Genomic DNA, 27,090 nt, shown 5'->3' with positions numbered 1-27,090 from the left:
CCGCGGAGCTCCTTCAAGAGAAACCACATTACAAAAATGTCTCCAATGCCGCCATTTTGTAAAATTTTTCGATCAAACTTTGTAGTTTCGTATTTTAGTATATAAGTAATAACTTCCCAAATCAGAGTGATTGTTTCCCCTTTCCTTCTATACAAAAAAAATCTTTAAAAATCGTGTTTATTTTATGCGTGTACAGTGGTGTTACCCCTTAAGTGAGGTTCGATTGTTTTTTATTCTTTGACAATGAAAAATACGAAACCAAATCGAAGCACTTAGTTTTTATTTCAGGAAAGGTGAGTCTTCTTCCTGCTATTGTTGTTATTATTGTTGCGGTTCTTGTCGCTATCTAACAAATTCTGAAGTCACAGTGTTTGACCGAATTTACAATTGGGTTGTTGTTGTTTTTGTAGTAGTATAAACATTCCCCATACATATAAGGGGAATGCTGCTGAAGTGACAGTCCTTGGCAGGATATAAATCCGGGTTGTTCCGCTTACGTAAAACCGGTTGACATAAGAAAGTATACATTTCGCTTTCTTGGTCGGCACTATAACGAAGCCAAGACTTTCTCCATTTGGCGTTTCCAACGTACAGTATGCTTTCCTCTGGGTTTGAAACCTGCTGTGGTCCTATGGATATACACAGCACTTATCAGTGTGTCTGGTGGCGACGGAACATGGTTAAGTCCATACTCCGGGAACTATACAGGCTGCAAAGAAGTGTATGTTTATGCAGTACGGGTGCCATGAGTACAATCTGCGGCGATGTTCTAAATGCTATGCTTAAGGGGGAAGTCTACTGTGAGAAAAAGGGAAAAAACAGGCTTATTTTCGGATTTTATTTCTAACAAAATATTGCTCGTACATAAAATCTATTTAAACTCTTATCTTTATTATATATTTAAGTTTTTGAAAAAAAAATTTTAAGTCAAAATATTCAAAATGGCCGCTGTGGCACTTCTGCAAGCGCAGGTCCGCTTTTCTTAGGTGCCTAAACGGTGTACATGAAATCTTACGTTTCGGTGATCTAAAACAAAAAAACAAAATATTGTTATCATATATATAGTATTGACTCTCGTCTGACGTAGGATTATGTCGATAAAAAATTTTGGCGTTGAAAAAAAAATTCTTGAAATTTTTTTCTTTTTTTTTGCCTAAAATTGATGTTACTATTGTTTATAACAATTTAACAAATAACGATATCAAAAAAATCCTATGTCAGACGAGAGACACTATTACAGAGAATATATAATTAAATTTTTAAGCTGATTCATTTATCAGAACTCGAGATATCGTGTACACCGTATACAAAAACTTAGTTTCGAGAAAAATGCGTTTAAAGTTTCATGTGCCGCAGGTACGCGCTTTGGAGCGCTTCGGGAAAAGGTCGAAATTTCAACGAAGAAAAATTTAGCCAGCTGTAACACATATTGTACCTTATTTAAGAGGGTTCAAAGTATTTTTTAAGCTAATAAAAAAAAAATCGATTTTTTGAAAAATTCACAGTAGACTTCCCCCTAAAAATAAATAAATATGGCACAAAGACGGAACTTAGGGACGCAGAGAAATCTTTAAGCTGCTATCTGAGCAGTATCCACTGCTCTTGGCACCTGATAACCATAGTTTCATTTGGAAGGAAATTTGATGTCAGATTCGATTGCGTGAGCAATGGAGCAATCCAGAATGCAATCAGGGAGGTTTGACGCATATTTTCTTTACCGATGAGTCCAAGAATGAATAGGGTCTGGAGCCGGATGGTAGTTAAACGATAGTAATAAGTATCACTATGCTATAGGGGAAATGGCAACTGTTTTCCAAACGGAAGTTTTTACCATCCTGAAAGTAGCCAAATGGATAATCGAGAGGAAATGGAGCGGGAAACAGATTGGAGCTTTCAATGACAGTCAGACTGCACTGAAGGCCCTGGAGAACGCGAAGCACACCTCCAAGACTGTTCAAAAATATGAGAAGGAGCTTAATTCTGTCGCAAGAAGAACAGGCTTGTACTTATATGGGCTCCAGAGCACTCCGGTGCTTAAGGAAATGAAATTGCCGATGAATTGGCCAACCGTGGATCAGCGGTTCCCCCACAAGGGCCAATCAGAATCAGTTCTGCAGGAATCATGAATTGGATCAGCGATTATGCAACTAACATAAAGAGCGATGGTCCGGTCTACAACGCTGCAGAACTGCAAAGTGTTTTGTAACAAGTCCGAACAGAAAACTGTCGAACTTTCTACTAAAAATTGGAATGAAAGATGTTCGGTTGATGGTATTATTACGGGACACAACCTATGGGGTCAGTATATGACCACCATTGGAATCATTGAGGACCCGATATGCCTGTCTTGCTTGGGGGAGGCGGATATCACTGAACAGTTTCTCAGTGAGTGTCCTGCCTTTGCTAGAGCAAGGCTACGCGTTTTAGGTTCCGATGTCGTGAGAGTGAGTATTATTCGTTCACTAAAACTGAAGAATACTTACAGAGATGCTAGGACTAACTATCTCTATCTCTGTCTCTATTCTTTCCTATCTCTTTGTCTGATACTTTTCTCCTTTCCTCCTAGACTATCTACCCTCTTTCCAGAGCTCTAAATACAATGGGCTTTTTAGCCTGAGTGGCTTAGGAGCCACCAAATCTCTTGGTGCTCCTTGGCTCGACTTATTCAAATTTCAAAATTTCATGCGTTTCTCCGCCACCATCAGTAAGTACCTCATCGAATGGTCTTATAGTTAAACATGCCCCATGATCTGAACACTCCAAAGTCCACCTGCTGTTGTTGCTGTTTTCTTTCAAGCAAACCTTGCACCTTACATTAGGACGGGCATGTTGCGGGACTTATCATGAGGTGAGGGTCTTGTTCGTCCAGAGCAACTCTTCTGATCAATTCCCTATTCAGCTCAAAGTAGCGCTTGTTGGCAAGATATTTCCACCGTTGAGTGTGTAAATCCTGGATCCAAAGTAAACTATGAAAATACCACGGTTATCTTCGAAATCATTCTTTATCCAATATACTAATGAAAAAAAAGAAATACAGCTAAAGTGGCGTTTATTTTAGCAAATTGTGTATGGTACCCTAAAAAAGAGTCGCGTTTTACATATATGAAAATGCTGTTGAAGTGACAGCCCTTCGCTGGTTAAAAAATCGGTATCGTTCCAGTAGCGTGAACCCGACTGTGGGTATATAACATATACTATAAACAATCCTGATAAACGGAACTGAATGGAGTTATCTGAATCGATGCAGTGTTCGTTTTGTTCTTGGTAAAAAATTCACAGATAATGATGGCACTGTGTGCTAGTGCGTTATCCTGGTGCAAAATTCACGAATTATTTTCCCACAAATCCATTCTTTTTTTACGAATTGCTTCTCGTAAACGATTCATAATGCCCAAATAATAGTCCTTATTAACTTGCTGACCTTCTGACAAAAATCCGTGGTGTAATACATAAAAACCGTGAGCATCGCTTTTTTTTACTGAAAACCACGTGGTTTTTTGGTCTTGGTTAATTCAGAGCTCTCCACTCACTCGCCTGATGTCTGGATTGCGTGTCGTTCTCATAAATCCTCGTCTCGTTTTCAGTAATGATGTGTTTGATGAACGTTGAGTCAGATTGAGGCTTGGAAATCACGTCTGTGGCGATATCAACGTAGTCTTGTTTGTGTGAAATTCAAGTCCTTTGGGACCAACTTGGCAGCAAAACGGCGCAAGTCCAAATCCTTAACTACAATGTTCTGAACAAATCCATAAGCAATGCTCAAGTCCTCTGCCAGCTCTCTGCAGGTTATCATATTAGCGGTTCTTAATCAGTGTTGCTTAATGGATGCCCGGTGGAATTTCTCGAAAGCTTCTGCTACCTATGTCAACTGCAGGTTAAACAAAGCAAGGGCGGTATTCTGGCGAATGCATATAGTATGGGGAAGTTCGTAAATCTCTAGGCGCACTAAACTACGAATATTCGGCTTATGCGTGAAGTCCGTATTGTTGTACGGAAGCGAAACATGGCTCATCACACAGAAGCTACAATCTTTCGTCAACGAATGCCTGAGGAACTCATCCTTACACAAATCAAACGCAGAAAGTGGCGATGGAAAGATCACACATTGAGAAAACCACCAGATAGCATCACGAGAATGGCACTGGGCTGAACCCGCAAGAGAGCAAAGGTCGCGGTCGACCAAAAAACCCTTGGGGAAGGTCTATGCTGCGCGAACTAGCAGATGCCGACATCACATGGGACGGTGCAAAAACAACAGCTCAGAACCGTGTACGATGGAAGAGTCTTGTCAAGGCCCTATGCTCGCGAGAGGAGTGAAACTAGATAAAAAATCAGCTTTAATTTCACTTTTTCATCAATTTTCGATGCCATCCTTGGTGCCTTCACGATCAATTCTGAAGCATTCGTGCTACTCGCAAACGGCAGTTTTTTTTAAGTTCCAGGGTTTTCGCACCATTGAATCCGTTCCTAACGCAAAATTTAATATTATATAAGCTCGTTTTAAATTCAAATCCTGTAAAAAATCGGAAACACATGCAGAGTTAGATTTACTCAAGACAGTATAACTTTTACAAATGTCAAGCAATGGTTATACAATTTTGATTGTAATGTTAATCACAGATGTGGCAACCTAACCAAAAAAAAAACATAACTCAAATGAGTTGACTTAGGTGATATTCTAAGTTGTCATGGTTTTTCCGGAAACTTTTTAATCATGGACTTGTTGATCAATGTCAAAGGAATGACGGAATGAAGAATGCAGAAGAATTCATTGTGTCATACCATTTTCAGATAGGTCAGTAATTATTATCGCATAACGTGGTAATTGACTCACGCCAAACCGCTGGCACAAAGTGAGCCAGTTATCGCATTTGTCATTACTACAAATTATTTGACACATTTTCTTAAAACCAAAGTGATTCAGATAGCAGTTCTCTGTTGTTAAAGCCTTGATACAGAGTGTTGGTTGTGGTAACTATTGTATATAAAATATTCGAAAAAATCTTTATTGTTATTGTGGAAGCTCTGTTCTCTTTTTATTTATTTAACTTTACTGAAACTAATTAATGGTTTAATTTTGATTATTTACGCTTTTCAGATAATGTTGACCAAGAAGAGGCAAAATCATTGTTCGAAACGAACTACAGTCACGTTTATTTTATACTCTACGATACCTTCATACAAGCGGAGGCAAACTTAAAGCAAAAAGGTAAATTAAAAAAAAAAATGTTATTTCAAATATTTTTCTCATTCCGAGATTCTGTAGTTTATTTTATGGTTTCGGTAAAACAAATTTAACGAGAAAAGCTAACATTTTGACTGAGCAGACGAGGAGTGGCAATTAATTTCTGGGAGATTAGTTTTAACTCGGGAACTGGCGTCGTTCGGAAACATATACTTGGATATAGAGGAGCATTACTTATAGCATCCTAGATGAAGGTAGCAGTTAATACCACGTTTGAGTTGTGTTTTTCGAAAGTAACTTTTTTGGTAGCGTCATGAAAATGCTTGAAATTAGTGCGAAAATCGATCAGCAAGGTTTTGTTGTTTCGCATTCAGAGCGACGGCTGAGATGGGATGAGTTGGGCGATTCCTGGTGATTAGACTTGAAGTAAAATCAGGGAAAGGGTCTTGTGGGTAGCGGCCAACGTAAACGAGAATGCCCAATCATCGTATTTTGTCGATGTCCGCAGCAACGTTCGTCGTGAATATGTAAAGGGTGATCAATTTAGAGGTATCGGATTTAAAATTGAAAACAAAAAATTTAAATAAAAGAAAGAAAATTCAAATAAAAAAAAATAAAATTCAAATAAAAAAAAATTTAATTCAAATAAAAAAAAAATTAAATTAAAATAAAAAAAATAGACTCAAATAAAAAAAAAAATTCAAAAACAAAAATTCAAATAAAAAAATTCAAATAAAAAAAAAAAAATTAAAAAGAAAATTCAAATAAAACAAAAAATTAAAAAAAGACGCAATGTTTTTTTTGTATTCAACCATTCATAACATTTATTTTTTAAAGATAAAAATTCAAATAAAAAAAAAAATAATAAAACTCAAATAAAAAAGAAAATTCAAATAAAACCAAAATGAAAAGATAATCCCTTTCAAATCTTGGACGCTACTGTGCCGTAATTCGGTCATCGATCAACATCAACTTTGAATGACTAGCTGGATGACTTCGGTCGGTATCTCTTGAATAACTTTAGTAATTTTGGCTTCCAACGCCTCAATTGAAATTGGTTCATCCACAAAGCATTTAGACTTTACTTAGCCCCACAAATAAAAGTCCAAAGGTGTGATATCACACGACCTTGGTGGCCAATCCACTGGTCCAAGGCGAGAGATAAATTGCTTACCGAAACGACGACACAGTAAATCCAGTGTTTCACGTGTTGTATGGCAAGTATCGCCGTCTTCTTAGAATCAGTTGTAGTAAAGATCGCGGCCTTCGATTTTCGGCATCAAAAAGTCATTTATCACGGTGCGATAGCCTTCGTCATTCACTGTTACATTGACGTCAGCCTCGTCTTTGAAGAAATATGAGCCAATGATTACTCCAGCTCATAGGCCGCACCAAACGATTGTTTTTAATAGATGTAAAGGCTGTTCTTGAATGGTTTGGGGTTGCTCTTCAGCCCAAATACGGCAATTTTGCTTATTGACGTAGCCTTTGGGCCTCATCGCTGAACACCATAAGTTGGTCTTCGCGCGGGATTAATACTTTTCACAGAGCGTCGATTCTCGTAGTACGATTGTACGATTTGTAAACGTTGTTGAGGCGTAGGTCTTTCCATGATGAAATGTCAATGAATACTGAAAATAATTATTTATTTAATTTTACAGTAGTCACACGTGATCTGTCAAAAAAACCCTATTGGAAAATGTACCTCCAAACTGATCAACCTTTACATGTTGTACATACAGTAACTGGCCTGTTCTATGTTGGCTTCTTGAAGCGGCTGTTGATACGAGAATGGCTGCTTCTTGCACCACGACAACACGCCGGTTTACTTCTCGCACATTGTGCGTGATTTTTTTTTGTTTTCGAAAAACTTTTCTTATCGATCATTCCTTATTCCACAAGATGAATTTGGAGCTTAAGAGAATTTACCGTTGCATCGTACAAGGAGCGGTACTGCACGGATTAGCTAAAGGAGGATAACTAAAGGTGCTTTCCGCCATGTGCGCACTGTGAAAATCATTGTGTAGAGTTAGAGGAAGACTTTTGTGTTGACGGTTCTAAAATTTTGCTCTTAACTTAATTTGCTTATGTTTTATTGACAAATTCCCGGAACTCAATTGCCACACCACGTAGTTTGTGCAAAATATTTGTTAGCCTCCGAGCAGACGCTTAGTCGAGCTAAACTTGTGTAAATTTCATTTCAAATCGTCTAAATGTTGTGGCTAGAAGCGACTAATTTATTTATTTATTTGATTTGCGGTTATTTATTACTCCTCACCCCACGCAATGTCGTGCAGCTGTGCAACTAAAAAAATCCAACAAATATGCAAATAAAAAAGTTAAACATTGCAAAAATAAGAAATCAAACCAAAATACACAACTAATTGTTTACAAATGCCGCAAAAGACAAACAAAAAGTGTGAAAAAAAATAGTAAACTCAATTGGCTAATTAGAAGATGCATATCTTCTGTACCAAAGGTACCCGGAAATTCTCATTTCAACGATTTGAATTATGTTAATACATCTGTCAGTTGCTTATTTGTCACTTTTTGACTCCCTCCACCGAATTTAGTTTAACGAAAAGTGTCTGAAATTTTTAAGAAGCTTTAACAGTCAAGAAAAAATCAATCACTTTCATTTTACTGACAAACTCCGGGTACTTTTTGAACCCAAGTTTCATACATAACACATGTGTCGTGCCGCGTGTATTTGTGTGTATTGACGTGTGCGTGTGTTTATCTTTGCATTGTTAGTTTTCGCACACACACACACACATACACTCCTATGTACATATTTAGATGCGTATTCGCGGTATTTGTGTTTTTTTTCTCCACTAAAAATCTTTTTTACATAATCGCAATATTTTCTTTTTTTTCTCAATTTGTTTCTCTTTCTTCCCTGCCAAACACCATTTTTTCTGCTATGTATTCGACTTTAACACACAAACAAAACAATAAAAAATGGCAGAACTTCCGTTTCATATTGGTAAGTTTGCGGTTAATTTTTCGCAGCATTCACTGCGGCTTTTCTTTTTCACCGAATTCTCAAGCCATTCACACCTACTTATTTGAATCGTTCATTCATCCGCTTTTAAAAGGATAATACATTTTCGTATTATTTAAAACATTTCTTTCGACGCAATTTAAGCTCAGTTGCCTGTTTTGTTTGCATTATAGAAATACACTTTTAGTTTTCGAGCTTTCATCTGGCACTTACTTTTTTCGATTTTCTAAAATTTACAAAAAATTATAATAATGCACTTTACACATTTTTTTTCGCTGACAACATTCATTTGCGTATTCTTACCGGAGAGATACATGTCATAATTTGATGATTTGTTCTATTACTTACTTACATATATAGCATTCATTATATGTACAGCGCCGAGTAAACTATAAAGACAAATAAGTTAATTGCCACAGGGCAGAGAAGTTCGAAAAAGGCTAAAAAATGGATTTATCAAAAAAAAAAAGATTAGTGCGCGTCTTGTGCCTCAAACAAAAAAAAAAAAAAACTGAGAAAATATTGCCCTCTCCTTCGCGCCTATATATACTTATACATCTGTACATATCCATATTTATAAATTAAATGGAAGTGCTTGCCAAAGGTTTGGAAATTAACTGCTTTTTATGCTCATTTGATTATTTGCATGCAAGCGAAAATTTGTGTTTTTCGTTTTTTTAGGATAAAATATACTTTTAAAAAAAGTGTTTTTTATTTTGGGAAAAATCTGCCGGGGGTGTTTTTTCACAAGTGTCAAACAAATTCTTTATTAATAAAAAAAAAGTTAGCTCAGCAGCAGATTCTGTCAAAGTCCACAGTGCAAAGTTTTGAGGAGAGTTTATAGGTGTATGACCAAGAATTCTAGAATGCAAAACTATATCTTCCCAAAGGGCGTGTCATCAGTATAGAAATAATAAAAAAATTGTATAAAAAAATAAAATTTCTAATAAGAAAATAAAAAAATTTGAAAAAAAATTAAATTTTTAACAAAAAATAAAGTTTTTAATAAAAAAAATTAACTTTTTAAGAAAAAAATTAAAACTTTTATTAAAAAGTTAAAAAAGTTTTCAAAAAATAATAAAATTTGTAACAAAAAAAAAAATTGAAAAAAAAAAATAAAAATTTTGAACAAAATATAAAAATTTAACAAAAAATGAAATGCTATTTTTAACAACAAAATTAAATTTTTGTAAAAAAAAATAAATTTTGAACAAACAATAAAGCAAACAAGTAATAATAATAATATAAAAATAATAATAAAAAAATAAAATTATTACTAAAAAATTATACAATTTTTAGCAGAAAATAATCAAAAAATGTAATAAAAAAATAAAATTTCTAATAAGAAAATAGAAACAAATTCCAAAAAAACTTAAATTTTTAATTTTAAAATAAAATTAAAAAAAAAAAAAAATACAATTTGTAACAAAAAAATATTTATATTAAAAAATTAAAAAGTTAAAATAAAAATTAAATTTTTAACAAAAAGTTAAATAAAATTAAAAAAAAGTAAACTTTTTAACAAAAACAAAAAATTCAACAAAAAATTAATGCAATTTTTAACAACAAAATGATATTGTTGCAAAAGAAAAATTAAATTTTGAACAAAAAATGAAACAAGAGTGTAATAATAATAAAATAAAAAAAATAATAAAATAAAAAATATATTAATAATAATAAAAAAATAAAATTGTTAATACAAAAATTATATAATTTTTACGTAAAAAATTAAATGTCTAATAAAAAAAAAATTAGAAAACAATGCAAATTTTAATAAAAAAAAATTACAAAAAAAATTAAAAAAAAAAAAATTGTACAAAAAAAAATAATAAAATAAAAATATTATATATATTAATAAAAAAATAAAATGTTTAATAAAAATGATATAATTTTTAAAAACTAGTAAAAAATTTTACAAAAAAATTCAATTTTTAACAAAAAATTAAATGAATTTAAAAATAAAATAAAATTTGTTACAAAAATATAAAATTAAAATAAAAAAAAATTAAATTTCTAATAAAAAAATTAAAAAAAAAAGATTATTTCACAAAAAAATAAAATGTTTAATAATTAATGATAATAAAATAAAAATAAGAAGAAAAACATTTTTCTAATAGCGGTCGCCCCTCGGCAGGCAATGGCAAACCTCCGAGTCTATTTCTGCCATGAAAAAGATCCTCATACAAAATATTTGCCGTTCGGAGTCGGCTTGAAACTGTAGGTCCCACCATTTGTGGAGCAACATCAAGACGCACACTTCAAGTAGGAGAAGGAGCTCGGCCAAACACTTCTTATTATACTCGAGCCCATAATTCAATTAAGGCTTGCTCACTTGTGACATTTTTCACACTTTTGCCACTCCCTTACAAAAGGTTGCATTTAAGTGAAGGGTGAAGGAAGTGCAAAAATGAAATCCCTTTTGGTACAAATGGTAGCAAAAAAGTGGTTTTTACTTAAATGAAAAAAAAAAAAAAAAATGCGTCCGTTATTACTCAACGCCATTTCACACAATCGTATTAGTTTTTGGCGGCTGCCGTAGCGGAATGGGTTGGTGAGTGACTACAATTCGGCAGTATTCGGGTTCGAAACCTCGGTCATGAAACACCAAATGATAAAACAAATTTTTTCTAATAGCGATCGCCCCTCGCTGCGGCACTGACAATCCTCATTGGAGTTTCCTAATATATAGCGGTCGTCCATAGATGGACAATAGCGAATACCCGAGTGTCTTTCTGTAGTTGAAGTGTTTCAATATTTGAAAGCGTTTTGGTATGCCAACAAGCTAAAGTTCTTCAAGATAGATAATTTTTTGAAAATGAGTTGCCAAAAATGCTATTTAAAAGTACTAATGGCAATAGTTTTCTTTTTTGGTTACTGTGATTGGTGCACTCATATAACTGCAACCAAGAAGTTTTGAGTGGAAATTCAATTTATTACCTTTTCACAGCGTTCTCTTAATATGCCCTGTCTCTTCCTTTCTCCACCCTGAAGGGTTTGGTAAACACGAGGTATGGCTATTAATTAACAAGATTGACGCTGCAAACTATTTCATTCGTCTTCTTCAGCTACAATACTCAATGGGAATCTTTTACAGTCTACTTCAGCTTCTTAAGTCTTCATCTCTTAGCTTCTTGAAGATGCTTATGCTTTTAAATACGGATTTCACCTTCTAGAGAAAAGGAACATAGAGAAGTCGCCCGGCCTAAGGCCGCCAAAATGGGTCTATTATTGCGATGCTGTAGAGCAGACTCTGGATAGAAAATACAGAATGAACGATCTCATTGTTTTGATGGGGAACCCATTACTTGTAACACATCTCTAATGCTTAGGAAGGCTATTATAGCTAAACACAGGGTAGTCCATTTAGTGTTTCTCCGCGAAACAAGATTGATAATTTTACTTTTGAACAACATTCGGAAATACTGCAAACTTATTTTCAAAGACAAGGATGTATGGCTCAAATGGCGCGTTTATTGAAAAGAGGTAAAAATCGTCTATCCTCAAATAGTGAACAGTTTGGCGGGGATTTTAGAGTGGTGGCATCATTTGAATTTGGACGTTCTGTGGTTTTAGCGGGATGATGTGCTGTGCCACACAACCCATCTCACAATCGATATTTTTTGCACCAAGTTCGGTAATCATGCAGTCCTGGCGAGCTGCGATTTGATGACTTTAGACTTTTTTGTGGGGTGCCGTGAAGGAGCGATATTATGCGAACAATTCACTAGCGATTCAGGCCCTTCAGGCGAATATCGAGCAAGCCACTCGTAAGGTAGAGCCCGAAACTGTCACAAAGTTCTTGGAAAATCATGTTTCAAGCAAGATGTACGGCACTTGAAAGATAAGGCTTCACGCTGAACAGGTGGCGGTCGCAGACGCTGGGGCATGCGCAGTTACCATATAAAGAAGCAAAAAGCATCAGCCACATCTCGTAGTGAGAGGGTTAAGCGCCGAGCTGTTTCTAACGCTTTGCAAGAAGATGCTTTTTTTGTCGATACTACAGTTGTCGATCAATTTTACATGGCAAGCGCGTTTTAAATAGGTGTTGCAGGCATGTTGCTCGTGCGTCAATTTCGAAATTTCAGGCGTATGGATTTTGATAGCCATTTCACATGCAACGCGAAAGTAGCAATATCCTTCAGAGTTAAATTAGTGCAGAAAGGAAACAGGCTCTGGATATTGCTTTGCTTAGCCAATTTTCTGCAATCCGAACACTCATCACTGTCATACGAACATTTTTAATTATTTTGTGTAACTACCATATTAGGTGCGCAACTAAGTCAATAGATGCCGCCAGCAGTGTGTGCTAGTCGATTCTAACATAACCTAAACGTCATAAACCAAGCTAAGACATATAGTAAACAAACTGCTTCGACACATTAGTGATTTTGTCTGATTTTGTGCCGAATGATCGTCATTGGGAAGTGTTGATTTTCCTCTTTCATTCGAAAAAAACGGCGGCTGAAGCGCATCGAGAGCTACAAAAAGTTTATGGAGATGCTGCTTTAAGTGAAACAACGTGCCGAGATTGGTTCCGTCGCTTCAAAGACGCTGATTTTAATGTTGACGACCGTCCGCATGAAGGAAGGCCAACAACTTTCGAAGACGCTGAATTGAAAGCATTGCTCAATGAGGATCCGTGTCAAACGCAAGAAGAGCTTGATTCAGTATTAGGAGTTACCCGCCAAACCACATCCAAGCGATTACATGCTTTGGGAATGATTCAGAAACTGATTCAAGGGACTTGGGCTCCTTATAAGTTAAAACCAAGGGATGTTGAACGTCGTTTTCCGCCTGTGAACAACTGCTCCAGCGGCAAAAAAGGAAGCGTTTTCTTCATCGCATCGTGCCGGGTGATGAAAAATGGATTCATTACAGCAATCCAATGAAAAGAAATTAATGCAGACTGCCCGGTCATGCTTCTACGTCGTCGTATTTGGTAGGACCAAGTTGGTGTTATTTATTATGAACTGTTAAAACCAAGCGAAACCATCACTGGGGATCGGTATCGACTTCATTTGATGCGGTTGAGCCGTCATTGCGCGAGAAGCGACCGCAATACGCGGAGAGACATGAAAAAGTTATTCTACAGCATGACAATGCTCGGCCTCACGTTGCCAAACCCATTAAAACCTACCTGGAAACACTGCAATGGGAAATCCTATCCCACCCGTCATATTCTTCAGATATTGCGCCGTCCGATTATCACCTGTTCCGATCGATGGCACATGGTCTAGCTGACCAGCAGTTCCATTCATATGAAGACATTAAAAAATGGCTCGATCCGTGGATAGCCTCAAAAGATGAACAGTTTTACAGCGACGGTACACGGGATCTACCAGAAAGATGGGAAAAAGTAGTAGCCAGCGATGAGAAATACTTTCAATGATTCACTTGTAACCAGTTTTTTAGAATAAAGTTATATTTTCATAAAAAAAACAGCGAGAACTTCGTTACGCACCTAATATCAAACACATAAAGCGAAAGAATTAACTTAACTCACAATTTTTTTCATTATTTTAAATATAGGACGTAACTGCTTCGCTAAATCTGTTGCTATATAGAATTTAAAATTTAATTTATTTTAAATACACAAGTTTGTTGAAATAAACGACACTGTTACATCATCCATCTTAAATATTCCAGAATTAAACTAAACTCGACTAAACTCCACATTCATTACATACCTTCGAAACACACTCGTCTTGTGTTTCCTGTTACATTTCATATATGTCTCACTGTAAAGCCATTACTACCCTACAAGACAATGCTGAATCTATCAGTTCTTTCCCATGGCTGGAACAAAAATGAGTCGTTTAATGAGCACTTTTGTAATTAGTGATGATAATACACTTATATGATAGTCAGCTGTCTTGCAGGGTATATTCACGAATGTATGTGTTAGTACAAAAAAAGAATATTGTAAATAATATAATTTTGTGTTGTTGCTTGTAAAGTGTAATACACTTCATTCATAATTATTTATCAAACTCATTTGCCATTTCTACCTATAACGCACTCTTCCATGTACCATCATAGCAATCGATACCATTAACCAAAAAAAAAAATCTTCTCCTATTTAGTACACAAAGCACATCGCGAGGAATTGGATGGCTCATTATGGCTCCTCGAGAAAATACTTTGCTGGCTGCCAGAGCTGCTGGCGCGCCGCTGGCAATGCCACTCGCTCAGTCGCATCATGGCCAAATTGTTGCATTTGGGAAATTCGCCAAAATTGAGGCGCGAGGGTGTGCGGTACGTCTTGACTCTCTCCTTCCCATTATCGATTTTAATCTAATATTCATATTTTCTCCACTATTTCACAGCTATTTCCTATTATGGTACCAGGCGCTGGGTGAAAATGCACCCTCCTATGTGCATTCCATGTATGCGGATCTGATACCAGGTTTGATTGTGCCGCAGAAGGGCATTATTGGCCCGGATCTGGAGTTTAGTGCGACTGATTTTCTCAATCATCCAAATATGAAAGTCGATGGTGGCACTACATCGGTTTTTCATGATACTTTTTCGCATCCTGTACAAAATTCCGAGCTTGTGGCACTACTGCCACCATCATCGAACGAGAAGTCGGCGCCACCCGATCCACGTGATGGTCTTGAGATTCTACTCAACAGTATGTTGCAGACGGTGGCCTGTCTGCGCTGGCGCGACAATCGTTCACAAAAAGAGCACAAAGCGTTTGCATTTTTGTTACAGCGTTTCAAGGATATTTTCCTACCAGTCTTCTGTCCAAACTTCGATTTCACTATGTCCGTGTACGAACCACGTCTCGAGCTGCCCACAATGCGTTCGGTGAATAAGAAGGAGGAGGTGATGTCCTCATGTGTAGTGGTGCTGATCAATTGGATTTCCCATTTTACGCACGAGCGCACGATGAATCATCGCCTCGATAATATGCACATCAACGAAGGACATCGCCTGCGCGCCTATCAACAGAGTTTAATTGTGCGCGACGTGTTGTATGCGACGCGTGAAAATATAAACTTTGTGCATGAGGTCTATCGGCAGGCGTTTCTGTTGAATTTTACAACGAAGTCGCAAATCGATGCGATACGTACCGCAATTGCTGTGTACCGCGATTGGATGACCGGCACCACACCGCCACAGTTTCTGCTCGAGCCGGATGACAATAGCAATGGGAACGCGGTGCTGGCGAACAATAGCTCGGCTGGCAGCACACCGCGTAGTCAACGCTTGCGCACACCTTCTTACGTCGGTGCTATGTGTAAGGAGAATGTGGCAGTACGCGCTGGCCTGCAAAATGTGCTGCAGATATTCGTCACAAATGCAGCGAATGTATTTCTCGTCAACACCAGTCATCTGAACATTTATTTTCCGACAAAATCACGTGATTACCGCTCAACGCCGCTCCATGAGCAGACAGAGGTGTGCAAGAAGGTGTTGAATGTGTACCGCACAATGGTGATGAATACGCGCATGGAACCGAAAACTTGGGAACAGCTGTTGCTAGTCTTACTGCAGGTAACCTCGATTGTGTTGCATCAGAATCCGACTGGCTCGAAGAGTTCCAGTCTGGGCGGCATACTTGGTCAGGCCATTTTCCAAACTCTAATCGTGACTTGGATACGCGCGCACACCAATGTGCCCGTTAACGTGCAACTATGGGAAAAATTTCTTGCCGTGCTCGCTTCACTAACATACCGCGATGAGTTGATTATCGAGTGGGATAAAACAATACAAACGCTGACGCGTGTGTTTTCGCGTTACGTGTATGCGTTGAATCTGCAGGATCTTCCGTTGGACCGGCTGGCCGAAAGCAAAGGCAAGCGTCGTCGTATCGGCAGCGTATGGCAGCAGTCAGGTGGCTCGGCGGTGAGTACCATGAAAGAGAGTCGTGATCGCGACAATGTTGCCGAACGTGAGCGTGAATCGAACAGCAGTCGCTCCGACGAACAATCTAATGCAGGCGGCGGTGGTGGCCACATGCACACGCATCAGCATTCGCTAAGTGGCGGCGGACACGTTATACACACGCAAGGCGGTGCGACATTGCGCTCGGGGCACGCCGCGGCTGTACTAACTCCGCTGCTTAGTCGCAGCTATAGTGAGGGCAGTTTGGCTTCGGTAGCGCGCAATTCGCGCATGCGCAGCCGACGTCAACGTAACACGCAGAAGATCGCGGGCGCAATACCAACAGCGCTGCCCACAAATGTTGAACATTCGCTGAGCGCTATGCTGTCACAACAGTCGACGACAGAGTTGTCGCTCAGCTCGGAGACATTGAGTGCGCGGCGCTTTGTTGGAAGCGGACACGCGCACACAATACAGCAACACAACGATATGCGACGCGCCATGTCACTAGATTCGGTAGCGAATTTCGGCGCTCGGCAACGCGGCCGTAAGCGTCGCCAACGTTGCTCCACTCAGGGTGACGACGATGAAGATCTACTCGATGGCGAAGATAACGAAAGTGGTGCAGATTCGCGTAGTCCATCGCCTACGGCAAGCAGTGGCATCGAAGGTAGCTCTATTAAGGACGCCCAAATACAAATCGATGTGTTGGCGGTGGATAGCGGCAGCTTGGAGGAGGGCAGTTCGGGTAGTTTTCTCGGCTCCGAGCGACGCTCGATAATACTTGGCGGTACGGCCACCGGCTGGCTGCCCGATTCAACGGCTATCATGTGGAAGCGTATGCTGGGCGCACTCGGTGATGTGAATCGCATACCCAAAGCTGAGTTGCACGCACAAGTGTTTAAGCATCTACTCGACATGACTACGAATCTGTTGAAGATCAAGCAAAATCAGGGCATTTCCACGGACAATCAAAGTACACCGGCGCCACCAACACTTGTGCCACCTATCGGGATAGTTGCACCTTGGTGCTACGGCGCACTCGAATTGGATAAATCATTCAAGAAGGGCAAACTATTATCGCTACAGCTGCTCTGTTCTTTGGCCGTACATGGCGCGGTCTCGGGCATGCACCATTTGCCTATTTTCTACCACGCATTACACAAATTACTTACCGGCGAAGACCGTGATTTGATTTATGCGATTCTAAAACATCTGGAGGGACCACGTTTCCTAAGTCTGCTACTACCCGGTCACACACTACTACTACTGGACATCGTGCACGCATCAGCGATACTACTAACCTCGCTCGAAGCGAATCGTACTACTCCGCGCGCTGAGGTGGCTTCTCTGCTTGGTTCGCTGCTCTGTTATCCACCCACACTGATACCACGTCCGGTACTGCAACCGTCACCACAAATATTCGAACTGATGGAATGTCCGGACCTACAGGACCACATCTTAAATATTGTATTGCGCTGTGCGCGCCGCGAGCCCTCCGCCAAAGCACGTTGCATAGCGCTCTCGCAGCTTGGTCAGTGGATTTTGCTGAAGCTTTCGCAACCATTGCAATCGAATGGGCGCTCGCGTGGCTATTTTCAGCAAGCCATTCCACATCCGCCAGGCGTGCAACCGCGCGACATACAGCACAATGCGCAGTTTAATCCACGTGTGCGCGAAGCGCTGCAGGTGCTACTGCAAGCTTTGCAATTCAAGCATCGCACCATTGCAATTGTAGCAGTAGACGCTTTGAAATTGTGCGCTGAGCGCGGACGTGAGCTGGCGGCTATTGAACGCATGCCACAACTGATTATCACCGCGATATGCAAGGCGCTGGAAATACAACATGTCACGAACCCAAAAGACTCTGACAAGGTTGTGCTGACTTCGCTAATGCTCTGCCTCGGTGAATACTGCATGGCTTTCCCGGCGTCGCTGATGCTAGCGCCGCTCAATGAACGCGGCGATACGTTGATATTATTCGTGTTGCGTGTGTTGATGCAAATCGCTTCGGGCGCGCCTAGACATGAACGCGTCAAGCTGACCGCGGACGATGACTTCGATACGCACATCTCCAGCGATGACCTGCAGTCGGATGGAAAACTGCCCGAGGCGAACTACCAGACATCGGAGACGATACAGACGTGTATCAGCGCGATCAAGATGTGCGCTAAGGCTATTGCCATGCATTTGGTCACACATTTGGGACACTTTCCTATGGGCATTGGTGCTTCAAGGTTAAGTTCGATGGTCGAGGAACAGGACGATGTAACAACGAATACGAGCGCTGGCGCACCAAGCGGTGGTAGCGGCGGGGGTGCTGATGCGCGCCGCGACTCTGTCGACTTACCATCGGTGTTGCATGCGCAGAATATGCAGCTATTCATGCTGAGTTCCGGCTTGGTGGCGAGTTTCATTGAACTTCCCGCGCTAAAGTTACCCGGTGGTGGGGCGACGGCTGGTCTGATAACAGCTGAGAAGCAAGTGCGTGTGTTGCTGCGCGATTTGAACGGAAAAGCGTGCTGGGATGCATCCATACTGTACAGTGAACCGCGAAAGAGCTTCAAGTACCTTACCAGCGATAGTGCAGCTTCAGCGCTAAACGCCGGTAGTATTGCAAGTGGGGAGCGCGCAGCAGATAGCATGCAACGCAGCTTCAATACAACACCGCAACATCGAAACATGTCGCAACCAATGGATTCGCTAATATCCTCAATGATTGGGTTGGATGTATTGGCGCCACGCCACACTCTGCGACACCGACCAGCGGGCGAGTTGCCGCTAGCTAAGGATCTTGCACCCGATCTCGATCAACTAGACGATGTGAGTAAAGCGAAAAATACCCGCTCAAATTGTTATAAATCCATATCTGTTTTTGTTATGTTTTCAGCTTTTGGCTTATATCGGTCACACCAGTCCCGAATGTTTAACCAATCCACTAGCGCAGCTCAATACGCCCGGTCCCAGTCCGCTGGGCAGCAGCTTGGAGGCACAAACTATCTCCATCATCCTCAATCAACGCGCACTCGAACAGGAATATGTCTCCAATTTGAATCAACAAGCGCTACAAAGCGGCTCCAGTAACGCCTCGTTGCTACACCACCATCACGATCAGCGATCTATTCATTCGGCCGAACAAACGTCACATGCCTCATTCGAGTCGTACAACACAACCAGTCTTACAGGTCGCACTGAGATACCCTTCCAATACTGTCGTTTACTATTCTCTCACCTCGGCATGGCTGGCTGGGAGCGACGCTCGCGCACACATCTACTACAGCGCACCGAAAAACTATTGCGCGAATTGCGCAATGTCGATCAGCAGCGCTGTCGTGAGACACACAAAATGGCAGTGATTTATGTGGCTTCTGGCCAAGAAGACAAAAGTAGCATACTGAGCAATGGCAGTGGCAGCAGCACCTATGAGATGTTCGTTTCGGCGCTTGGCTGGGAAATCGATTTGGAAACACACATCGGCTTTCTCGGCGGTTTGCCGCGTCAAGGTTGTGGCGCCACTGCGCCCTACTACGCAACCCCCTTCCTGGAGGTGATCTATCATGTGGCCACACGCATGCCTTCCGATTCGCCAGAAAACTTGCTGCTGAAAACACGTCACTTGGGCAATGATGAGGTGCATATCGTATGGAGCGAACATTACCGCGATTATCGACGCGATATATTGCCGACAGAGTTTTGTGATGTACTGATTGTGGTGTATCCGCTGAAGAATGGCTTGTTCCGTGTGACGGTGAATCGCAAACCGGAGGTGCCGTGGTTCGGCCCACTGGCCAATGAAAGTGTTGTAAGTGGCGCTTGTCTAGCCACGCTGATACGTACCACAGCAATCAATGCGAGTCGTGCCAAACGCGCTGCAATGCCGCTCTTCCAACAATAGTGAATATAATTAGCAGACTTTAAGCTGTGTTCGGTTTTAATGAACTTTTTATTTTTTGCTTATTGCAGTTACGAAGAACGTAATCGCTCTTTAGAGAGTGTTTCGTCGCGCTACAAGGAGAGCACCACGTTTGAAGATTTTGCCAATCGCATCTACAATCCGATGCCATTGTCAACGTATGCCACACTGCGTGATAGTGGCGCTGCTGCGCCATTGGCTGCTGCATTGATCGATCACCACCGCTCGTCTATTAAAGGTGAGTCGTGAAGTGAAGGTTTTGCGTGGCCGCCGAGAGAAGAAGCAAAAAAAAGTATAGTCGCGAAATATGGAAAATTCTTTTAATAGGAACAAAATGTGACAATAGGCAAAAAAGGACATATTCATGTGTTCATTAAAATAGGTACGAAACAGAAATAGATACGATGCAAAAAGAACTTAGTGATTTGATAAAAAATCGAAGTTTAATCAATAACCACTGCGTCCTCCATGACTGTCCATGACTTTTTGTATTCGATTTGTCATGGTTGGTTGGTTGACGTAGTGATTCACCAACTATTTAGACGGGTTATTTCTTCACGACTATATCCAGTATGTGCATTTATGTCTATGCCAGTCAGCTCTTCGAGGTTTTCAAAAAGCGGTTTGCCAAGGGTTGACATTCTCTCCTTCCAGGCAGACAGGGTATTCACAGAGGCAACGGAAAATCGTTACTTTTTCTCTGGTTGTTCACAACTATTATTATTATTAGTTGCTATCGCGCCGTCTTTAGGCGCATAGTGCCGAAACAAATGCTTTGGAGTGTTGTCTACTTCTTGCTTTCGTCTTAATTTGGGGCGATGAGAGAGATTCGTCAGTTTCTAAAATTTGTTCAATAAAGCTGCATCGCCAAGATCCTTTAGTGCTTCCCTAGTGGCGCGTTCCATGTGGGTTCTACGAGTAGTCCAGTGCCATTCTACTAATGCCGGTCGCTGGTTTGAGCAACGTATGGCCAATCCAATTCCATTTGCACTCTCGTATTTCACAATTTGATTAATTTGATTGACTGGCATAGTAGTATGCCGTTTTTGGCTGCCTGCTCTCCCATGGACCAAAAGCCAGCTATCACCGCCGTGAGTCTGCAGGCATACCTCGTTTCATATTTGCCAATGTTGCCGTTTGTTTGTGGTTGCATGTGGGCCATAATGTTTTGCTAACTTTGCAAGTCGTCTGGCCCTTCTATCTACAATCCGCGATTTGTAGATATTTCAAGGAAATTGCATTCTTGCTTGCACCCAATGGTGTGAATGCCGGTTCTGCAAGAATATTATTCAATGCAGATCCCCTCTTGCTAGTTTATCTGCTTTTTCGTTACCTTCAATATTCCGATGTCCCGGTACCCAGATTAAGGTGACTTTATGGTTTACACTAAAGGTGGTACGACTACTCCTGCTTTGTTCCACCAGTTTAGAGGTTGTTGCAACTGAATCGAGTGCTTGGATTACAAGTTGGATATCCAAAAGAATAACGATATATCGCACTTAAAAGAGAAGTCTGCGATTAGTATTAGACGCACAGATTTTTCAATTCTAAGTTTATGAGAATATATACCAGCTCCCAGACCACAATCCATTTTAGACTGTAATGTCGAAGTGGTTTAATGGGAGTCTCTTACTCCGTTCCTCTTGAAATGGAAAGAGAGTGGAAAAATCCCTATAGAATGCTACCGTCGGGCTGATGTAATCAGTCCTCTCCGAAGTGTAATGAGTTTGTCGCGGTAATAGACTGGCATGACCATACGCTTTTTTCCTTTCTTTGCAGCGACCCGCTTGATTTAACCTAAATGCAGTCATGGTTATTTTCTTCTTTATATGCAGTAACATGTTTCAGTGCATTAAGAGCTTCCCTATGGCATGATCTCATTGCACCTGTCGTTATTGCACAGGCTGATCTTTGTATTCTGCCAGGTAATTTGATGGTGTAATCTCTTCGAAGAGCTTTTGACCAAACTATTGAACGTGACGGGTGAATTTATACCTAAAACTTTCGATCATAACTCAATAGGCATGAGTTACAGTGTCAATACGGTCTATATGACTCCGAAATGCAATTGGGTGAAGAAATTCTGAACAGCAATAGAAGAAGAGGAGTCAAACCAAAAGAGGGATGAAGAAGAGGGATGAAACCTAGCTCAAATACGCTTAATATATTGGTAGTCGGAAAAAGTCTTTTCGTATTTCTAATGAAACTTCAACTCATTTTTTTATATTTATAATGAACTTTATTAAACCAAATATGTGCCATTTTGGTCGACCACCTTTTGCCATTTTTCTTCTAAGAGACATTATTCCATCAGTGTAAAACTTTTGTGGTTTCTCGGCGAAAAACTGCGACAAGTACCATAATTTTCACAGGCTTCTCTTGAAGCCAACTTTACTCCATTAAGGGAGTTCTGCATTGACCGAAACAAATGGTAGTCCGATGGTACAAGATCAGGGCTATATGGTGGATGCATCAAAACTTCCCAGCCAAGCTCTCCCAGTTTTTGCTGAGTCATCAAAGATGTGTGTGGCCTAGCGTTTTCCTGATGGAAGAAGACGCCCTTTCGGCTGATCAGTTCTGGCCGTTTTTGTTCGATTGCTTGTTTCAATCTCATCAGTTGTTGACAGTAAAGTGTAGAATCAATCGTTCGAGCAGGCTGGAGCACCTCATAGTGGATGATTCCTTTCCAATCCCACCAAACACACAGCATAACCTTTCGAGGCGTCAATCCTGACTTTGTGACCATTTGTTGAGCTTCACCCCCTTGCACCATGCAATTTTTCGCACATTATTGTCGTATTTGATCCACTTTTCGTCTCCTGTTACCATTCGCTTCAGAAATGGTTCGATTTCATTTCGTTTCAGCAAAGAATCGCAGATGTTAATTCAGTCCATTAAATTTTTCACAGACAATTCATGTGGTACCCAAACATCGAGCTTCTTTTTGTAACCAGCCTTTTTTAAATGGTTCAAAACCGTTTGATAATGAATGTTTAGTGCCTTGGCGATGTCATGGCTGCTTATGTGACGGTCCTGGTCAATCTTTTCCATAATTTCATCGACTTTTTCAACGATAGGTTGACCGGAGCGAGGTGCATCTTTCACATCGAAATTTCCAGAACGGAAGCGAGCGAACCATTGTTGTGCTACACGAACTGATACAGCATCGTCTCCATAAACTTCACAAATTTCATTGGTGGCTTGCGTGGCATTCTTCCCTTTTTTATACAAAAATTTCAAAATATAGCGAATTTCTTCATTATTTTCATTCATTTTTGAACAGGTATAACTTTTTTTCATATTCTCCGAATTTATTTTTTTTTGTTAAATGAAGCTTAAAATGTCACCTTTCTAACACCATATGATATGACACAGTGATTGGTAGCACTGGAGATAGATGACTCCAACGACATCTATTGCCAAATACGAAAAGACTTTTTCGACTACCCAATATTTACCGACGGCTCGAAAATGTTGCACGGAGTAGGGGCAGGGATTTATTGCGCAGAGCTAGGCATCAAGCAGCCATTAAAACTCCCCGACCACTGCAGTATCTTTCGAGCAGAAGTCTTTGCTGTTTGCAATTTCATCTAAAAATCCTCTAAAAAGTAGGAACGCCATAGAGAGACTAGCCGCAGACACAACGATAGCTGCAGATTTTTAGATGAACTGGACGCGAGGAAAACTCTATGACAGCTTCTATGTTCTTGCTGTGCGTTAGCTAGAACTAGATTGAAATGCTTAGGCGCTCTACAATATGAGAAGATAGAATGCCGCTCGCGGTTAGAGCTTCAGGGCTTACTTAGATTCGCAAAAGACGCAGACGCATTACAAGATGTCATTCCCATGGCAGCCGGTTTTACGTTACCGGAATGACTCGGGGCTTTTCCAACCAAGTGCTGCCGCCCCAGTATCATCATCATTTCTACTACAAAGAAACGTAAAGGCCTAGCTCCATCTGGACTACTATTTCTTTGTGATGGCTTTTAGCCAGCTAGTTCAACCTAACCTAACCTGAAGTTATGAGGTGAATATGTCCTCTCCATACCAAGAGAAGCATCCCCAAATCATTATGTTGCCGCCACCGTGCTTGACTTTTTTTTTTTGTTCTTTTTTATGATTCGCGGTGAGGGCTCTTGTCTTTTAGGACGTCTGACATTTCGCCCAGCAAAATTTACATAAAATTTTTTTTTTCATCCCTGCAGAGTATGTTATACCACTTTTTCATACCCTCTGGTCCACACCATGACATGTGCTCTTGAGCAAAACTTTTCCTCTTCAGTAAATTTGCTTGTTTCAACAGACGAACTTTACGAGCTATTCTGTTTGATAGACTCATGTTGTACAATAGACGCCGTACAACTCTCGCTGATACTACGTGGCTGATTTCAGCTGCAATGGCCTTTGATGACTCAAAAGGATCCCTTTTGGCTAGAGTCACAATTAAATTGTCAATAGTGTATGTCGTTTTCCTTTTTCCTGCCAAGTCGTTCTGTGAACTTTTCGTGCTTAAGAACATTTACTATACAATTTTTGGACCGTCCAAGAGAATCAAAGATTGATAACAAGATTCCGCTCCTCAGTTGCGCATGATCCATCTTTGAAAAAAATTCCTATTTATTATTGGTTATTAAATGAACTGTCAAATTTGCTATTTTTCACTAAAAAGTTGATAGCAAGAGTTATCCGCAAAGTATCTATTTTAGTGACCATCCAAAATTACACTTTATGAAAATAACCGAATCTAACGCAACTTAAAATAACGGTATCTTTTAATTTCGCAACTAAGCAGTGATGCCATCTGTAAAAAAGCGAAATATCAATAATATCTTACAATTTTTCCGAGCGGCACAAGGAAATCTATAGATAAAGGCAGCGTACCTATTTTAATGAACATATGTTTATATATTTTAAATTTTTCTTATAGATAAATTTCATAAAAATAAATTTAAAAAGTTGAGAAAATTTAAAACTGGTTGAGAAAGAGATTTTCAATATATGAAATTTCTCGCCAACAGGTTGGGTTCAGGCTTCCATTGATTCCAATACAAAGGAGCTGATGCACACCGGACTTGCACCCTCCGCTTCAGCCACCACCACCGCCGCTATGGAAGCGGCAACAAACAGCTCATCATCACCTCGCGGCGCACGCAAATTGGGTGCGCCCTTCAAAAATGTGAGCGTGCCGAAGAAGAGCGCTTTGCAGACGAACAGCACACCACCGGAGAGCCCAACATTGCCGTTGCGACGATTCAAATAATGCGTATAACTCCTTAGTTACTAATACGAACTGAGCTACAATTAAAAAAAATTAAAAAAAAAAACGAAAAGTATGAAATGTTGAAGAGCAAGCCAAGAGAGGAGAGTGAGTACTGCTGTAGGCCAGCGGTGACCTTGCGCTCAATTGGTAGGCTTGTTTTGTTTGTTAACTTTTGTTTTATGTAGGCGAAGCTTTTGCCTACATTTTTCCCTTGTGGTTCTTAATTGAAAAACGTAATTATATACATTTAAATGGGAACGACATTGAAAAGTACGTCACAAATTAGGTGAAAATATTATTATTTTTAAATTAAATACCCGTATGCGTATGTAAGTATTTGCTGTGGTCGACTGTGGCGCATTTCATTAACGATTAGGTACAATAGCACTTTAAATTTTAGTCGCAAAAACTAAAATAAAAAAAGAAATTCACACAAAAGTATTTTAATTGCAACTTAATTATGTTATCTTTCAGTCTCTCTTTAAAAACTATGATTATTAATTTTATGTTAATCAACTACATTTAAGTTATAAATAAACATTTATCGAACTTATACTTGTCTACTATGTTTGTGTGTAATACATTTATTATGTTGAGTTAGGCACTCCAATTATTTGTGTTTTTCTTTTTAAATTTATTTTTATGAAATTCTTATTATGTATATACTCTAGTTTTATTTATTTGTTTAAAATTAGTAGAGGCATTAAGACAACAAAATATAAATTATAAGTCAACATATTTTTTTGCATTTGGAAAAATTTCAAAAATTGTTTCCGTTCTGTAATTGAAATATTCGTAGAAAAGCGAAGAGCGAAAAAATTACTATCACTAAACTTAAAATTCTTAAAATTGCCTGAAAAAGTCCCAATATACATGTTGTTGTTGTTGTAGCAGCATAAACATTCCCCATACTTACATACGGTGAATGCTGCTGGAGTGACAGTCCTTGGCCGGATATAAATCCGGGTCGTTTCGGTAACGTAGAACCGACTGTCGTGGAAACGAAAATACATCATTTTCTATGGTTCCGCGAGGGAGCAAAGGGCCAGAATAGTCCAAATGTCAAATTTAAAATAACTATTTTTTTTTTTTAATTTTCTTGCAAATTATGATAATATCTCTCATATAATATTGTATAAAATTATAACAAATAATTTTTGGTAATTTTTCCATATTTCGATAAAAATTTTCATTAAAAATTGTAACACATTTTTTTCTAATTTTTATTTTTTTCCATTTCTTTACATATTTTGATAATATTCTCATAAAAAATTTTAACAAAAATTTTTCTAATTTCTATTTCCAATTTTTTGCTATTTCTTTTTCATATTTTAATGAAATTTTTTATATAAAATTGTAACAAAATTTTTTTCTGAGATCTAATTTTTTGATATTTCTCTTCCATATTTTCATAATATTTCTCATAAAAAATTTTAACAAAAATTTTTCTAATTTCTATTTTCAATTACTTGCTATTTTTTTTCATATTTTGATGATATTTCTCATATAAAATTGTAACAAATCTAATTTTTTGATTTTCTCTTCGATATTTTAAATTTCTCGAATAAAATTTTAACAATTTTTTTAAATTTTTTTTTGCTATTTTTCCATGTTTTAATCAAATTTCTCATATAAAATTTTAACAAAAATCTTTCTAATTTCAAATTTTTTTCTATTTCTCTTCAATATTTTGACAATATTTCTCATATAAATTTATAGCAATTTTTTTGCTATTTTCCATATTTTGATAAAAATTTTTTTTATTTTTTGTCTAAATATTTTTTTTTATTTTGTTTCTAAACATTTTTTTTTTATTTTTTTTTCGAATTCTTTTGTTTTATTTTTGTTTCGAACTAATTTTTATTTTTTTTTCTAAATATTGTTTTTTCTGAATA

At 39.0% G+C, this 27,090-nt stretch overlaps 1 protein-coding gene across 1 annotated transcript in view; it reads left to right on the top strand.

Annotated features, from left to right (window-relative positions):
* The window catches only part of LOC129236480 (probable Rho GTPase-activating protein CG5521), a 34,118-nt gene extending 8,859 nt beyond the window's left edge, over window positions 1–25,259 (top strand). The window contains exons 2-7 of the mRNA XM_054870906.1: window positions 5,099–5,209; window positions 14,273–14,444; window positions 14,516–18,845; window positions 18,913–19,916; window positions 19,986–20,173; window positions 24,954–25,259. Of these exons, the coding sequence (XP_054726881.1) occupies window positions 5,099–5,209; window positions 14,273–14,444; window positions 14,516–18,845; window positions 18,913–19,916; window positions 19,986–20,173; window positions 24,954–25,195 (6,047 nt within the window). The 3' untranslated portion in view covers window positions 25,196–25,259. The remainder of the gene's footprint in view (window positions 1–5,098; window positions 5,210–14,272; window positions 14,445–14,515; window positions 18,846–18,912; window positions 19,917–19,985; window positions 20,174–24,953) is intronic.
* The last annotated feature ends 1,831 nt before the right edge of the window (window positions 25,260–27,090 follow it).

This window comes from Anastrepha obliqua, chromosome 1, assembly GCF_027943255.1.
Source record: "Anastrepha obliqua isolate idAnaObli1 chromosome 1, idAnaObli1_1.0, whole genome shotgun sequence".
Lineage (NCBI taxonomy): Eukaryota > Metazoa > Arthropoda > Insecta > Diptera > Tephritidae > Anastrepha > Anastrepha obliqua.
This window is presented reverse-complemented; position numbering and strand designations above follow the sequence as displayed.